We start from the raw sequence: 17603 nt of genomic DNA on the forward strand, positions 1-17603 counted from the left end.
GCTGATGGCTGAAGTTATTTCAGTTATTATTTTCAACTATAGAGTGAGATTGTTGTAGTGGAAAGAGGATGCAATTTACTCAACTCTTTTATCAGGTAATCTTCACTTTATCTCTCTTTCCTGACCTTAAACTTTTGAAAAACAGGAAATCATAAGAAGAGATTAAACTAGTTTTTACGGGTTAAAAGTACACACTTTTTTTTTTATTGCATAAACATTTATGCATGGGGCTTTTATCCAAAAGCGTCATTGCATTCATCTATTTGTGTTTGACTGTTGCCTCTTGTGTTCTCCAGTGTGGATGACGTGTGCATTACAGTGCAGAATGTGTTTTGAGAATGAGAATGTGTTTTAGAGTTTGGCTGAAAAGTCTAAGTGAGATCTGCAAATTGTGTTTTACCATGTGAAATGGTTAAAGGTATTGACAACAGACTGCACAATTAGCTCAATGAGTTCAGGCAACTGAGAACTTTGCTCAGCCAATGGGTTTTTAGTGTTTCAGCAATTGAGAAAATCTGTAAAATCAAACCATTTTTAAATGCTGGGTTGTTTTAACCCAAATTTGGGTCAAATATGGACACACCTAGCCGTTAGGTTACATTTTTTAATTACATTTTTAACCACACGTTTGGGTTTGTCCATATTTGACCCAAATTTGGGTTGAAACAACAGTAAAAATCCAACATGGTTTGTATGACAAATTCAGTTTTTAAAGTTTATTCAACTATTTAACATGAAAAAAGTTGAGAAAAGTTGAGATAACTCAAACACGTAAGTTGAGAAAACTCAAAAATGTCCTGCAGCTGGTTGCCTTAAACGTTTAAGTTTTCTCAACTTTTTTTTTTTTTTACAGTGTAGATGTTCAGATAATGAGTGCAGTGTAGATGTTCAGATGTTCAGATAGATGTTCAGAGAATTGCTTCTTTCAGATACACAGTAGTGCGCAAAAGTGATGTCCGGTCTGGAAAATTAACATTTTTTGGTCAAACTTTAGTTTAGAGTCCAATTCTCACTATCAACTACAACTTTTGATTAAAACTTTTACTGCTTATTAATAGTTATTACGGTAGTTGTTAAGTTTAGGGATGTAGAATATGATCATGCAGAATAAGACATTAATATGTGCTTTATAAGTACTAATAAACAGCCAATATCCTAACATGCATGCTAATTATCAACTAGTTAATAGTGAGAATTGGACCCTAAACTACATTTTTACCATATTTTTTCATAAATCTGTTAAAGATGTTGTACGCATAATGTAGTTGTGCTTGGAGTCATGCGCAATGAAAGATGACAATGTTCATCCAGGCTGTCATAGAAAGAAATTATGAGCACATGCAAAAAAACAAAACAAGAGAGAACCGATGGATTATTTCAAATTTTGATATGCTTTTTATATGCATTTGTTTTCATTTTTGCATAATAAAATAAATCCTGTAGCTGTAGTTCAGCGTTCAGTGTTAGTTCTTTCCTCATAAACAAATATCCCCTCCGGACATCACTTTTTGGCCATTACTGACTGTATTATTGTCATTCATTGTTAGAGAAGTTTAGGTGACTGAACTAAGTTTAGGAGACAAATGATGACATGAATTTACGTGGAAATGAAGCAAGATGAAAACACAAGCCACAAGCTGAGCAAGAGCTTCCTGTTTTCTCTGAAGTGAAGAGAAAGGTTCTCTCCGACAGCTGCGAGACCCGAGAAACACTCGAGAGGCCTGGAGTTACAGTGACAGTGCTCGTTTACTGCGGCTTAAGCGGTGCGTAGAGATGATGTACAGTGGAAAACCCCATCAACTGTGATGTCTATCACTTTAATGCTTATTAAGGTGTCATTGTTACAGTGTAATTATATATGTAAGTACTAAGTAATATTAAGCAACTACATGTACTTACTATAGGGTTAGGGTAGGATTAGATTGAGGGTTAGTTGCATGTAATTATGCATAATTTACTGTTATTACTATGGTAAGTACATGTAACATATGTAACAAGGACACTGTAAAATAAAGTGTTACCACTATTTATCCTTAAAGCATATTTATCTGCACTGAAGAGCTGAGCCGAAGCCCGACTGATGATCATCAAAACACCAGTAACGTGCAGTTTTATCCTTCAGATTCTTAGGAGCCGAATCGTCTGTTTTGTACCTTAAAATAAACCAATAAATGGGAAAGGATGAAAGCCACTGTCCCACTGGCGGCTCTTTATTATTGCCTTTTTTTCCTATCACATATTTTAGTAATCATCATTAATTTGGTGTCATTCGAAAGCTTAAAAACTCATTCTGTGAAAACTGTTTTGAAATCAGACATTGTGATCTCATGGAAATGGTGCTTTAATACCTTTTAGTGGTGTATACAGTCAAACTAAAATGTATTCAGACACCTTCAACATTTCTCACATTATCTCAGTTTATTCGCTATAGTTTAGAAAATGGTAATAAAATATGACAAGAACTCAGTTGATATTTCACTGGTTTTGTCCGTCCTTCTGTTAGACCGTCTCACACATGAATTATGTTGAATATCTGTCAGCTGTTAAATTTAACTACACAATTAGATAATACCAGTTTAGCTCAACCAATCACCAAGCAATGCTTCATTTTGTTCAGTCTGTGTGCAAATTTTTATCAATTGTACTGGTAGTCACTTTATGAAGAAGTTTTGGGTATAATACTGTATGTCACAGTTTACTTTATTACTTTACTTTCACAGTAAAAAAAAATTATATCTGGTGTCTAAATAATTCCCCCACTATATCCCTGCCGGAACTACTGTAGATTGGTCACAATTAAATTAAGTAGAAACAAAATGTGTTGCTTTCACTCATTTTAATTGAGTACATTTAAAAAGTACATCATTTTTTTTTTTTATGCATCACACATGACCAGCGTCGGCCAATAGTGAGCCTCCGTTCTGCGGAGAAGTGCTGCGCTGTTACACTATACGAATGAATGAGAATACTTGAATAAAGTAATTATTTTTGTTTGTTTTTGCGCACAAAAAGTATTCTCGTCGCTTGATAGGTTGAGCCACTGTAGTCACTTGGACTATTTTAACGATGTCTTGACTAACTTTTCTGGGATGGTAGATATCGATTACCTAGAAGCCTATGGAGGAGTGAGACAGCTCTCAGATATCATCAAAAATATCTTAATTTGTGTTCCGAAGATGAACGAAAGTCTTACGGGGTTGGAGCAACATGAGGGAGAGAACAGAATTGACAGAATTAAAATTTTTGGGTGAACTAACCCTTTAAGCGCATTGTCCTAATCCAGCAGAGTGATGTTTCTGGTGATTTTGCGCTCCGACAGACAGATGTTTCTGCATCTGGAGCATCAGTGACGCGCAGCTGGATTGTGATGGAGAGCAGAGACGGAGCGCTGGGATAACACACACTCGGAGCGCTTGGATAACACACACTCGGATCATCTTCATCAGCATCCAGAGATTCACCGCTGGAAAACAGAAGAAGAAGAAGAAGAAGACATGAATCAGACGGCTGGAGTGTCCAACCACTGCCACAGACGCTCATCCATCGATGTGAAGGTGAGGAAGAGTTCTCATCATCATCATCATCATCATCATCAACGCTGTTTCTGACCGCATGCAACTTCAGCTTAACAGTTTAATACAGAGTTGGAACTTTTTTGAAAGGGGTTTGACAACAACTGTCCCGAATTATAGAAATAAAACGTTTATATACCGGATAATGTCCATTTTATAAACTATAGGGAGTTAACCTTGAACTCATTCTGTAATTCATAAGAGCTAAATACTTACATTTAATCATTGAAATTAATACTTTTATTCAGCAAGGACACATTAATCAAAATTTAAGACATTTATAATATAAAAAAGATTTCTATGACAAATAAATGCTGTTTTTTTTTAAAACTTTTTATTAATGAAATGATCCTGAAAAAAATTTGTGTGTATATATATATATATAAACAATTATTATTAACAATTAAGCGCCAACAATAATTGAGCAAATGATCATATTAGAATGATTTCTGAAGTCATGTGACACTGAGTAATGATGCTGAAAATTCAGTTTTGCATCACAATTTCAATATATTAACATAGAAAACAGTTATTGTAATAATATTTCACGATTTTTTTCATTTAAAAAAAATGCAGCAACGTTAAGCAGAAGAGACTTCCTTCAAAACATTATAAAATCTTCCTGACACAGAACTTTTGAGCGGTGTATGATCACTATCTCCGCATGTTAGTTTGCCAGCATGTTTGGTTTTAAGATCAGCAGAAAATAAAATAGCTCATATAATGTGAAAGCGCTGTGCAGATTAAAGGTTTATCAGGATGAAGGTCAGGCTGGTCTCGAGGGAGACGTCCGAGGACTTTCATTCAATCATTCATGAGACTCACTCAAACTTACTGAGTGCATCTAAATGTAGAGCATGAAGTGACCTGCAGGTGTGTGTGTGTGTGTGTGTGTGTGTGTGTGTGTGTGTGTGTGTGTGTGTGTGTGTGTGTATGTGTGTTTATACATGCATTTGTTGATGCTGTTTGAATTGAAAAATACACATTGATATCATAACTGTCCTCCACTGGTGTGTGTAAGAGATGTATTCTGAGAAGAGCAGATCATGCAGATCGTGTTTTTAAAAGCTCCTGTCATTCAGGTTTAAAGGCTTTATGCTGAGGAACGTTTCTGTCTGTATTACGTTACGTCTGAGTTGCTTGAGATTAAAGTAAAACTCACTAACTTTAATCTCCTGCCGATCACCAGCTGCACATTAAGCCTCAATGCCAGTGTAACAAAAGACAAAATGAAATAAGAAAAACAAATCAACACTTAAATCTGTTTGTGCTGAGATTGAGTTGAAGGAATACAGTAGCGGCCAAAAGGGGATATTGGTTTTTAATGACCCGACAAGTTCAAGTAAACCACCAAAATATGAACGTTTAAAAATATATATATTTTAAATATGAGGGAAATACTCAAATCTGACAGCAAAAAGCAAACATTGACTACAACATAATCAGTTATTAATATTACCTTGTTTTGTTTTTGCACGTGTTCATAATTTCTTTGTATGACAGCCTGGATAAAAATGATGTCGGCATAATTTGTCATGTGTCATTGCGTTATTATCACAAATAAAACAATCGACTTCAAGCACAACTACGCAATATGCTGTATTTATTCTTTGTGTCTGTCCTAAAGGCTAAGTGTATGTGGTGTTTTTAATGTGCTTTAAGACAAACCATGTGTAAATTCATAAGTCGACAGCATTGCTGAGTATTTCCTCCTTAAAACTGCAGTGAACCAAAGACAGTCTCAAAAACACGCTTTGAAATCGCTGGTGTTTCTGACGTCACAAACTACCTTGTAACCAATCAGATCAACGTGTGATCGTCAACCAGTGAATCTCTGAGCTGAGTGAGTGAGTGGAGGCGGGGCTCATTTGCATATTCATAGAACCACGCATACTAAATGAGGCAAGAGTGTCGAGTTACATTCAAGATATTTTAAGGCATGAAGATTTTTTTTTCTCAAGGAAAAAACATTGAAATATGTAATTTTGGTGCTCAAAGATGAGTTTTAAGGGATACAGTTATTGACTACAGGGGGACTTTAATGGGTGGCTTTAATTTCATAGAATATAGAATCGCATGCGAATGCGATTAACATCTGTCCAGTTTAACGCGTTAAAATATTTAACACAATTAACGCAGCATCCGTATTACCATCATCCTTTGGCTATCATTACAATATATGATCACGCTCTTACTTCATGCAAATGCTTTTAAACCATTCAAGCGCGTCAAGACGTGTGGTGACAGTAGCCTACGCGACGCACAGAAGACACGCGCCAGAATCGAGTTCTCTTTCTCGCTTGAACGAACAACACATACCACACCATAATGCCAAAATGTCCCTTTCGTTGAGTATCCTCATAAGAGCAGTCTTAAATGAGTTAAATAAGGTCTTAAATGAACGTGAAGAGTTGTGAGAGAATGAGACGCGTCTGAGATCCGCGTCTCTGTCAACAGCGGCTGCTCTTAAAGGGACAGCAGCCAATAAAGCTTTCTGTCAGTAAAGTTAATCACAGAACAAAGAGAGCAGAGAAAATTACTCACTGCTCTTGACTAAACAACTGTTGTAGCTTTAATAAGGATTCATCTATATTTAATTTATAATTTATGCAGTGCAGACTCACAGGGCACAGGTAAATATGACATTTATTATGGGTTTATGTAAGGATTGTTTTAAGTTCACTTAAATTAAAAGTTGTTATATTTTTTGAAGCCTTATAAATGTTAAAATAATAATTAATAAAAAAAGTATAGCTTTTAATAACAATGTAATGTTGAATGGCTATAACAAATGTTTTTTAAAAAAATGGGGGGGGGGATCATTTTCATAGAGACATATTAGTATCTGTAACGGTCACAAGCTGGAGTGCCCATGAGAGCCGCCAGAGGGCACTCCACACCAGACTATCTTGTTCACTCAGACTACATTTCCCATAACTCACTGCCCGGACTCATCATCACTGATTGTATTCACCTGTATCTCATTCACCTGTATCTCATCACCTTGTTAGTTTCAGCCTATTTATTCCTTGTTCATTCATTCAATCATTGCGAAGTTTCGGATTTCTTGCCTGTTCCTTGGATTACTCTCTTGCCTCTGACCCCTGCCTGTCTTGTTTTTGTTTTGTCTTGTTTGTTTGGACTGTCTACCTGTGTTTTGACCCATTGCCTGTTTATTGGCTTACGTGTCTGGATTGCCCCTTAATAAAGCTGCGTTTGGATCTTAACCCTCGTGTCTCGGAGCGGTTCGTGACAGTATCAGTGATAATGGCCTTCATTCATAAAAAGATGACATTAAACAAGTATTTGAAAAATACTGTCTTTGTGTTGTTTCTACATTAATTAGGAGATTAAATGTGAAATTATTACATTATAAAATATATTAAAAACCTATAAAAGCGTGTTTTTAATCCCGATCAATGTGTGAATATATATATATACACACACACACACAAATACACACACTCAAGTTATATAACACAACAAATGATGACATAATCATCAGTACTCATCCTCAAATGTCTTAACGTGGTCCTAGTGGCCTAAATCCTACAACTGATTTTGACTTTGGTTTATGAGTATGTCTGCTTCCAGATAAAATTATATTTGTGGTATAGTTTATCAGACGCGTTAATTCAAAGTTTCGGTGTTCTGACAGAATCCAAGACAGAGACAAAACCGAGCTGTACAGGGTTGTCATTTCAATAAACAAATAGTGTTCAGTATGCAACAAAAATAGAACAAAGTCAATCAGACTCAGTCGAAAACACACACACACACACACACACACACACACACACACACACACACACACACACACACACACACACACACACACACTTCAGTGGCACAGTGGTGCTTTCAAGTGAAACGCTCTCACAGTTCCAGTAAATAATACTGTATATTTGGTGCAGATTTTACTTGATTGGTTTTTATAAATGAAAGCCATCATTAGTCAGGAAACACTGAGATTGCAGATACAGAAGTGCATCTTTCATTTAAAACTCACTGAAGACACATGCACTTAACTAAACCACAATAAATAAAGGGTACTAAGTCACGCCAAGACCGAAAACACACTATAAACCACAATAAACGAGACATGCTTGATTCAAGGGCCGATAAATGAAGCACAACTAACAATGTTTAACTAAATGACCAAAGTGCATCATGAAATTAAACATTAGAAATTCATGTGACATCAAATTAGTGAATACATCTACATGTCCAAAAGTGATATCCAGCCTATAGGAAAATGGACATCTTCACCCTTTATTTAAAAACTATTCATAAGATTTTCTAAGCATATTGTGTAGTTGTGCTTGGAGTCGATTGTTTTATTTGTGATAATATCGCAATGAACATGCCGACATATTTTTTGGCCAGGCTGTCAATCAAAAAAAAATTAAGAACACAAGAGAGAACCAACAGAATATTAATAACTGATTATGTTGTAGTCAATGTATGCTTTTTCCTGTGAGCTTTTTTTAATATGCACTTTTTTTCTGTATTTTGACTTTTTTTGCCAATTAATTCTGTTAGTTTTTGTCAATATTTTGTGTCATTTTGGTGATTCTTCTAATTAACAGGGTCTCTGCAGGTTTTATGAAGGTAAATCTAAGACTTTCAAGTAAAGACATTTTAAGGAATAAACTGAATGGAACAAAATGACATAAGATGAAAAAAAAAAAAACGATTAAAATAAACAGTTTATGATTAAAATAAAACAACAAATATCTGCCAATGGGCAATTTACTTAATTAAAAGGAAAAACGATGTTTTATACGCTTCGTTTACACACAAACTTAAGTCCAAAAACAAGACTACATATTTTGCATCTCAAGTAAATGTATTTTGATTTTAGGATGTTCAGATATTTGTCTGGGAAAACTACAAAACAAAAATACAGAGGAAGATCTTCTACAGCTTATTTAATGCCACTTTATGAATTTAAGACTTTCTGCTCTGATTTAATTAAGACTTTTTTAAGACCTGCAGAAACTAATTACAGTGGATCTTCTGAGTGGATCAAAGCTGTTAACTAAATCTGATCAATATAGCTATATATCAGTAGCCTGGCAAGCCAGACCTACATCAAGATGTTAGGTCTGGCAACTCACCATAGACACGCTCAATCCGAGGGGCGGGATAAACGGCTGTCTTTCAAATTTCCTCTGCACGCAATAGGACAGCGCTTCAACCAACCAGAGCGTTTTCCCAACAGCGGAGCTAGTTGATAGATTCAACTTTTGCCATATCTGGCCGGCAAAACTACGAACACATCTTCCTTTTTTTAAGAATGACTTCAGTGCTGTTCTATGCTCTTTTCTCAAAGAAAAACTTAACTCCAAGTCCTCCAGAGTCGCGGACAAAGCCGATTCGAAAGATGTTCGCCAGCAGCCGCCAGTCTTTGTTTTTAAGTGGCAGGTGACCGTCTCAAGTTCACTCTGTCGTCATATGTTAAGCCCGCCCCGCCTACTCTATACACGACGTGATTGGCCTGACCTAATTTAGGTTTTTGCAGCTCGAAAGTCAATGGAGAGTTGCTAGACTGCCCTGGCTGCAAAATACATTTTGCTGCCGCTAGGGTGCGTCTAGATTTCTAGGCTAATATATCAGCGCCGGTCTTTACTGGAAAACAGGCTTAGTCTGTGTACTGAAGGCTGTAGTATGCACTGATTACTGATTACGCAAAATAACCAAACAATAAAACAACGTGCTTTGAGTCAAAAGATACAGTGATGTTGAGATAAGGCAATGAAGTGGTGTTAATAAGAGTACTCAGTCTTAACAAGTCCCAGTTTTCCAGAGAAGGTCCACGTAATGAAAGGAGGGTGCAGATATCCTCAGGTGTCGATCCTCAGGCGCGATGCCATTACACTGGAACTCGAACAGGCGGTTACATGTTAGGCAGGGACGTGGGAACTATATTGTGAGAGGGGGGGCGGGATTCGGGGGGGGGGGGGGGGGGGGGTTGGGTAGTGTAGGCCTAGTAGGCTGTGTTATGTATAGACTATATTATGTATAGTCAATAGTACATATTGACTTTATGATTAATTTAATCTGTTTTGCACATGCATCGCCACAGAGTTAACCATTTCAGACAGTACCGGACAGCCTGTCTCGTTCACTTCACGTGTGTGGGCGTTACGCACAGCTGTGGCCGCTCCAATTTACCTTCAATGAAATCTATGTCAAAATGCGTTTACGCAGAGCAGGGTCATAAACGCGTGTGTGTCTGAAGTTCAGCGAGCTCCACGGAGCACTCCTTCAGTCTATCCACGGAGCGCTTAACAGCGCTGAATGAATGATGATCTGTTTTTATGTCATTTTTCCTTTTTTATTCAGAATATTCACAAATGTGTTAGCTATATGGCATGAAATATCTGATATTCCGATTGTCATATACATGCAAGTGGAAGTGTATTGTTGTTTAAACACCTTTATAACGATCGCGTTAGTTGAGCTGAATGCTCGATATAATTTTATGACACAACATTTTGAAATGTAGGCTTAAATCAAACACATTTTAATTCAGATTCTGTATATATATATAGCCTATATATATATATATATATATATATATATATATATATATATAGCCTATATATATATATATATATATATATATATATGGGGGGGGGGGGGGGGGGGGGTTCCAACGTCTATGTTAGTAGGTCTCTTTGTCTGGTCCTGATAAGGCTAATGTAATGAGATATTAACAGTGAGGCCTGTAGCTTTGTGTGCTGTGATGTTCAGTGTGCGTGATGGGTTTGTGTGATATGGTCGACTGGACAAATGTGGATAAACGTGTGGTTCACATTTCTTCCTTCTTTTCCTCCATTGCCGTAGATCTGATCTCACGTCATTTTCGCCGAACTCGCGAGACTTCAGATTAAAACTCACACTTGAAACAGTATACTATACAACTATAATATTAAAATGAATGTAACTTGACCATGGCCTTTTGGTTATGGTTATAAGGTTAATGCGTTTACATAAAGCTTACTAATATTTTTATTAGTATTGGAATATCCTTGTGCAAGTAAACAGGGTCAGTGAGTTCTGATTAAAGATTAAAGTATTATCTAAACTCTAATCTAATAAGGTTGAAATACGTCTCTCCTCCTCTCTCTCTCTCTCTCTGTAGGATGTGGGAAGTATTTCCTCTGAAATGAACTGGAAGGGTGTGGGAATCTCACTTCTGGTCATTGCGTTTGTGCTGTCGTTGATCGGTCTATCCATCTTTCTGCTGTCTACAGGTCTGTGTGTTTCCAGTGCCAATAAACATTCATTCACATAGAGGTGAAGTAACAAATATCTGTTTTTTTCATGCATGACTTCACATTTGAGCTTGTAGATAAAGAAAAAAGTATTCATTGTTATATCACATGGCTGTTGAATGCTTGATTCTGATTGGTTTATGAACGATCTTAGACTTATTTTCCAGTAAACGCGCAGCTTAAGTAGTTCCAGGCAGGTTTTGACCGCATTACACTTCCTATGTATCACTTTACCCAAATTATTTCAGGTATTTATAGGTTCTTACAACCTATATAAGAACCAAAAACCCACAAAGACCAAGCAAAACAATGCCTAAAATAATGAAAAAATTAAGAAATTAATCCTACACACACAACCAGACAAATGTCTGACAAATTGACTCTGCACTGTAAAAAAAAAAAAAAAAAAATCTTCCTCAGTATTTTTGTCTTGTTTTCCAGTACAAATATCTAAACATTCTAAAATCAAGATATTTACTTGAGAAGCAATTTTTTTTTACATATTAAGATTTTTTTCTGAAAAATGAATAAAAATTAAGTGAGTTTATGCTTAAAAACAAGAAAGAAAAACAAATATCTGCATGGCGGGTCCAAAAAATAAATGTAACTCAAAGGGAAAATATGATCATTTTTCTTATTCCACTGATATTTTGCTTCTCAAGTAAATGTATCTTAATTTAAGAATGTTAAGCTATTTGTACACACACACACACACACACACACACACACACACACACACACACACACACACACACACACACACACACACACACACACACACACACACACACACACACACTTACTTAGCTATCTAAATGGGGACATTCCATAGATGTAATGATTTTTATACTGTACAAACTGTATATTCTGTTCCCTTACACTAACCCTACCCATAAGCCTACCCATCACACACACACACACACACACACACACACACACACACACACACACACACACACACACACACACACACACACACACACACACACACACACACACACACACACACACACACACACACACACACACACACACACACACCTAAACCTACCCATCACACACACACAACTATCTGCATTACTTTATTTTTATACCAGATTTACGAATGAGGACGTCCCTAAAGGGAGATGTTGGCACACACACATACACACACACACACACACACACACACACACACACACACACACACACAGACACACACACACACACACACGCATGGCTAACACATTCCACTATCTTGAACATGCTCATGTTAGTGTGTGTGTTTGTGTTAATGGCCTCAGGTGATGCTCACCACACTCTGGGATCCTGTCTGACCCTGGATGACCTTTTCTCCAGTGAGCTGCAGGATCAAGATCTCGAAGCTCAGTGGGTTTCCGGTGAGAAAGACATTCTCAATCTCAGTCTACGTTCTGCAGCGGCAGCTGTGTGTGTGTTGGACTAAACAAGACCTGTCAAATAGACACACAAGGCTGTAAACACATATGTAGGGCTCTTTAAATGCAACCTATTATGCCCTATTTAGTTTTTGGGCTGTACTAACAGGTTTTCATGCTTGAATGTTCAAAAATCACATTATTTTCCTCATATTCTCCATTGTTGCAGCTCCTCTCTTCCCAGTCAGTAACGCTCTGTTTAGTTCCTGTCTCTATGAAGCCCCTCCTTCTGAAAAGCACACTGTGCTCTGATTGGTCGGCTGGAGCAGTGTGTTGTGATTGGTCAAGCGCTTCGAGTGTGTTTGGGAAATGTCCCGCCCCTTACCATAACCACCAGTTTCAACACACTACTAACTAAAGGCTGAGTTATACTTCTGCGTCGGACCTACGCCGGAGCCTGTACGCTGTAGGCTACGCATTGGTTTTCATTTATACTTCTGCGTCGTTGTCTGCGTTGACACGCAATTACACATGCAGATGGAGCATGTGAAACCTGAGGGAGGAGTTCTAGCAGACCAATCATGGCGCTTGCGGTCCGCGTAGAATTGACACGTAGTTAAATTTTTAGAGAGGTTTAAGTCAGGGTACAAGTATAAATTGGGCTTAACTCAACCAGGCCCCGCCCCTTTATTCTGCATATGAATTATTTAAAGTCGCCCTGTGTTGAAAATCCAGCTTTTAATGTTGTTTATACTGTATGTGGTGTTTTTAATATGCTTTAAGACAAACCATGTGTAAATTAATAAGTCGACAGCATTGCTGAGTATTTTCTCCTTAAAACTGCAGTGAACCAAAGACAGTCTCAAAAACACGGTTGGAAATCGCTGGTGTTTCTGACGTCACAAACTACCTTGTAACCAATCAGATCAACGTGTGATCGTCAACCAGTGGATCTCTGAGCTGAGTGAGTGGAGGCGGGGCTCATTTGCATATTCATAGAACCGCGCATACTAAATGAGACAAGGGTGTCGAGTTACATTCAAGATATTTTAAGGCATTAAGATTTTTTTTTACAGGAAAAAACATTTAAATATGTCATTTTGATGATCAAAGATGAGTTTTAAGGGTTTTAAATGAGGGAAATTGTGATGTGTTTGTTCCCGGAGAAAAACTCAAGACTACAATGGAGGCGTTTCAGGGAGTTCAGAAACACTGACACTGATATAGAGAAGAACTGGAGCTTTTTCATGCTCAAACAGCAACATTACAGACTAAAGAAAGATAAACATGAATAAAGCATAATAGGAACCCTTTAAAAGAATCAACTCTTGAATCTGAATAGTGGTGTTACACTGCTGTTATTGTTCTGTATGTTTGTGTGAATATGTTTCTCCTTCAGATTATCGGCTCGTCTACAGGGACAGAGACGGAGATCTGAAGATGCTGAACATGGAGACCAATCAGACTGAGGTTATGATGAAAAACAGCACATTTGTGAGTAATGTTATACAATGGAAACAAATCCTTCAAATGAGAAATCTGCAATCAGCTTTTAAAACAGGCACAAGTGCAGAAAACACGAACTAAAGTAGACATGCAGCCATCTTTAGAATTTGAACTTATATTTCTATATTTCTATGGCATCGCTTTCGAAAAATAAATATCTGGTGAAGTGGATTTACTTATTGTAAAGTTAATGAAAGTTATCATGAGCATTGTAATGTTTGCAGCGGATGTCATTACAAATGTCAGTAGACCGGGAAGATTCTTAGGGCCCTATTTTAACGATCTGAAACGCAAGTATCAAACGCAAAACGCAAGTAACTTTGTGGGCGGATATCCGACGCAAATCTAGAATGTGTTGGTCTGAAGTAGCTTCATCACTCATAGGTGTGGTTTGGGCGCAACGTGAAATAAACCAATCAGAGCATCATCTCACATTCCCTTTAAGAGCAGGCGCGCTTGTTCCATGGCGGCTTGCTATTATAACGGCGGATTTGCCAGGAGTGGTTCACAGCCGAGGAGACCGACGTTCTCGTCAGGGCCGTAAAACAGAGAAGTGACATTGGGGATGGAGAAACACACCCAAATTACCTTCGGTTAAACAGGCGTATAATAATTTGGGTAAATGTGTAAGCTAGATTTATGCCTATTTTTTCACATCTTCATGGACACATATTTTTCCTTGTAATAATGTATGATTTGCAAAAATTTAAACTGCTGCGTCTGTGTAGATGAGAGAAGCAAAGTGCATGCTATTGTGCACACGCTACATTATGGCCAAGCATGCGCCCTTAAAAAAGAATCTGAATAACACGGTTATCCTGGTCTGTGGCGGAATTGTTTTCTGAAACCGCAAAATAGCACCAGGGAACGTTTGCGCCGGAACACGCCTCCTCTTTTCGCTGAACCGCCCCCGGGAGTGCAAGTTCATTCCCTAATTTACCGACGTGCGTCTGTGGAGGGAAAAGTCCGCTGTGCGTCGGGTGCAAAATAGGAATGATACATGCGTCGCTGTACAAAGTCAACTGCGCTGGGTGCAAGACAGGGCCCATAGTGTTCATAGTTTCTACAACAACTATTCACAATATTACATTTTTTAACAATTAATTGTTAAACTCACACTACCGTATCATAATATTGATTGTTGAAGGATAACCTTCTAACATTTGATCTGTTGCCTTCAGCATCACTGTCCCGAATGATGAAACGATCACTTCTAATGAGACTGTTTTCCACACAGGCAGTGTTCAAGGCCTCCAAGCTTTCCGTGTCACCAGACCTCAACTACGTGTTACTGGCGTATGATGTCAGAAAGGTCAGAGGTCACAATGATTCTCAGGAGCTTTTCTTTAGAAAAGGGCCAAAAAATTTATAAATATAAAATAACAGGTCAAATCAAGCAAAACAGCTTCATGAATTATTCTCATGCACTGCAAACAATGATGTTCTTCCTCAGTGTTTCTGTCCTGTTTTCCCATACACATATCTAGACATTCTTAAATCAAGATACATTTACTGGAGAAGGAAAATGACTGAAGATATTAAGTCTTGTTTTCTGAAAAAAATGATCAGAATTAAGTGAGTTTTTGATTAAAACAAGTAAAAATATCTGCCAATGAGGTCAGAAAAATAAACTTAATTCAAAAAAGGAAAACAAGATAATTTTTCTGACCCAATTTGCACATATTTTACTTGTTAAAGCCTTTTTGTATAATGCGTTATAAATGTATTCAATGCATTTATTATGGCTTTTAATGCACCTTATAATGAATTGTATGATCTCATGAATTAATTATGACCACAGTTATAATACATTATAATATTCATTGTTGCGCCTTTAGAAAGTATAATGCATTTAAACACGTGACAAACAACCAATTTCAGATGTTGGAATCTGCAAATATTATAATGCATTTTAGCTTTACATATTTATGAACAGATTTAATGCATTATACATAAAGTTTTAAGGATGTATGTTCTTGTTTTAATCAAAACTCACTTCATTTCGACAAATTTTTCAGAAAACAAGACTTAATAACTTCAGTCATTTGGCTTCTCAAGTAAATGTATCTTGAGTTAAGAATGTTTAGTATTTTTGCCTTTTTTTTTTGCAGTGTTGTATAGACATGAATGTTTTGTTTAGCATATTTTTTTGGACTGAATCCATTTTGTCTTGTGTTTCTTTAGGTGTATCGATACTCCTACCTGGCATCTTACTTGATCTACAACTTACAAACACGGTATTTCTATTGTGTAAAACGCTTTATAAATGAAGCTGACTTGACTATACAGACACGTAATGTGCATAAGAGAACGGTTATGTGTGTGAATGTTCTGTGATGTTTAGTTTGTGTGTGTGTTTGTTTTTGTGATTTATGAGGACAAAAATTTGTATAATGACTTGTGTATTACAAAGTGAACATGATTTATGAGTACAGTTCCTGAGTCCTCATATTTCAAATGTCTTGAAAAACATACTTAACAGTGTTTTATTAAAAATGTAAAATGCATAAAGTTTTCTGTGATGGGTAGGTTTAGGGGTCGGGTTAGTGTGTGTGTGTGTGTGTGTGTGTGTGTGTGTGTGTGTCTGTGTGTGTGTGTTGTGTAGGTTTAGGGGTCTGGTTAGTGTGTGTGTGTATGTGTGTGATGGGTAGGTTTAGGGGTCGGGTTAGTGTGTGTGTGCGCGCGCGTGTGTGTGTGTGTAGGTTTAGGGGTCTGGTAAGTGTGTGCGTGTGTGTGTGTGTGTGTGTGTGTGTGTGATGGGTAGGTTTAGGGGTCGGGTTAGTGTGTGTGTGTGTGTGTGTGTGTGCGTGTGTGTGTGATGGGTAGGTTTAGGGGTCGGGTTAGTGTGTGTGTGTGTGTGTGTGTGTGTGTGATGTGTAGGTTTAGGGGTCTGGTAAGTGTGTGTGTGCGTGTGTGTGTGTGTGTGTGTGTGTGTGTGTGATGGGTAGGGTAGGGTTACTGTAGAGGGATAGCATATACAGTTTGGACAGTATAAAAACCATTACGCCTATGGAATGTCCTTACAAGTATAGCAATACAAACCTGTGTGTGTGTGTGTGTGTGTGTGTGTGTGTGTGTGTGTGTGTGTGTGTGTGTGCAGGGAAGTGCATGAACTGAATCCTCCGGAGGTCTCTGATTGTGTTCTACAGTTTGCATCATGGGGGAATCACGGCCAACAACTGGTGAGTAAAACACACAGACACACAGACACACAACATCACTATCAATGGCTCATTTATCCTAGCGGTGTGGTTTACGAAACTGGAATATAAACACCAGGAAAACCAGTATTACATATTTGCGCGCGCCATCTGCTCCTCAGATTTCTCTGCCGAAAAGAAAACTGTCAGCAGCGCGAGGAGCTAACGCAGCATCTCGTTCCCTATTCAGAGAACATAGGTTACGTAAATAACCAGAGACGTTCTCTTTCATAGGTTCACTCAACCCTGCGGATAGCGCAGTGGGAACGGACTACCAAACTCGCCAAGCTAGAGCGCTTTCCATGACTGGTACATAAATGAGATAACGACCAAGATGAGTTCAAACAGAAAGAACCTGGGAACCCAGGATCATGTCAAGATCCAAATTATAGAACCTTACAAAAGTGTGCGGAGACGACCAGCCTGCCGCAACACAAATGTCCTCTAAAAGTGCTCCTCTAAAAAGAGCTTGAGAAGATGCCACACTTCTGGTGGAATGTGCTCTAATGCTAAGAGGTGAAGGCAAGCCACGCACCTCGTAAGCCAACAAGATAGCTTCTGTGACCCAGTGAGAAATCCTCTGCTTTGATGCAGCAAGCCCACGGCGGCCAGCACCGAAGCGAACCAGAAGCTGGTTAGATTTCCTCCAACCGCCTGAGCAGTCTA

General features: G+C 37.9%; 1 protein-coding gene across 1 annotated transcript in view; it reads left to right on the top strand.

Annotated features, from left to right (window-relative positions):
• Nucleotides 1-3456: 3456 nt before the first annotated feature.
• LOC309502315 (inactive dipeptidyl peptidase 10) overlaps nt 3457-17603 on the top strand; it is a 38761-nt gene continuing 24614 nt past the window's right edge. The window contains exons 1-7 of the mRNA XM_082174668.1: nt 3457-3554; nt 10723-10834; nt 12139-12234; nt 13631-13725; nt 14975-15049; nt 15922-15974; nt 16838-16919. Coding sequence (XP_082030794.1) covers nt 3495-3554; nt 10723-10834; nt 12139-12234; nt 13631-13725; nt 14975-15049; nt 15922-15974; nt 16838-16919 — 573 coding nt within the window. The 5' untranslated portion in view covers nt 3457-3494. The remainder of the gene's footprint in view (nt 3555-10722; nt 10835-12138; nt 12235-13630; nt 13726-14974; nt 15050-15921; nt 15975-16837; nt 16920-17603) is intronic.

This window comes from Leuciscus leuciscus (genome assembly GCF_965113295.1).
Source record: "Leuciscus leuciscus genome assembly, chromosome: 7".
Lineage (NCBI taxonomy): Eukaryota > Metazoa > Chordata > Actinopteri > Cypriniformes > Leuciscidae > Leuciscus > Leuciscus leuciscus.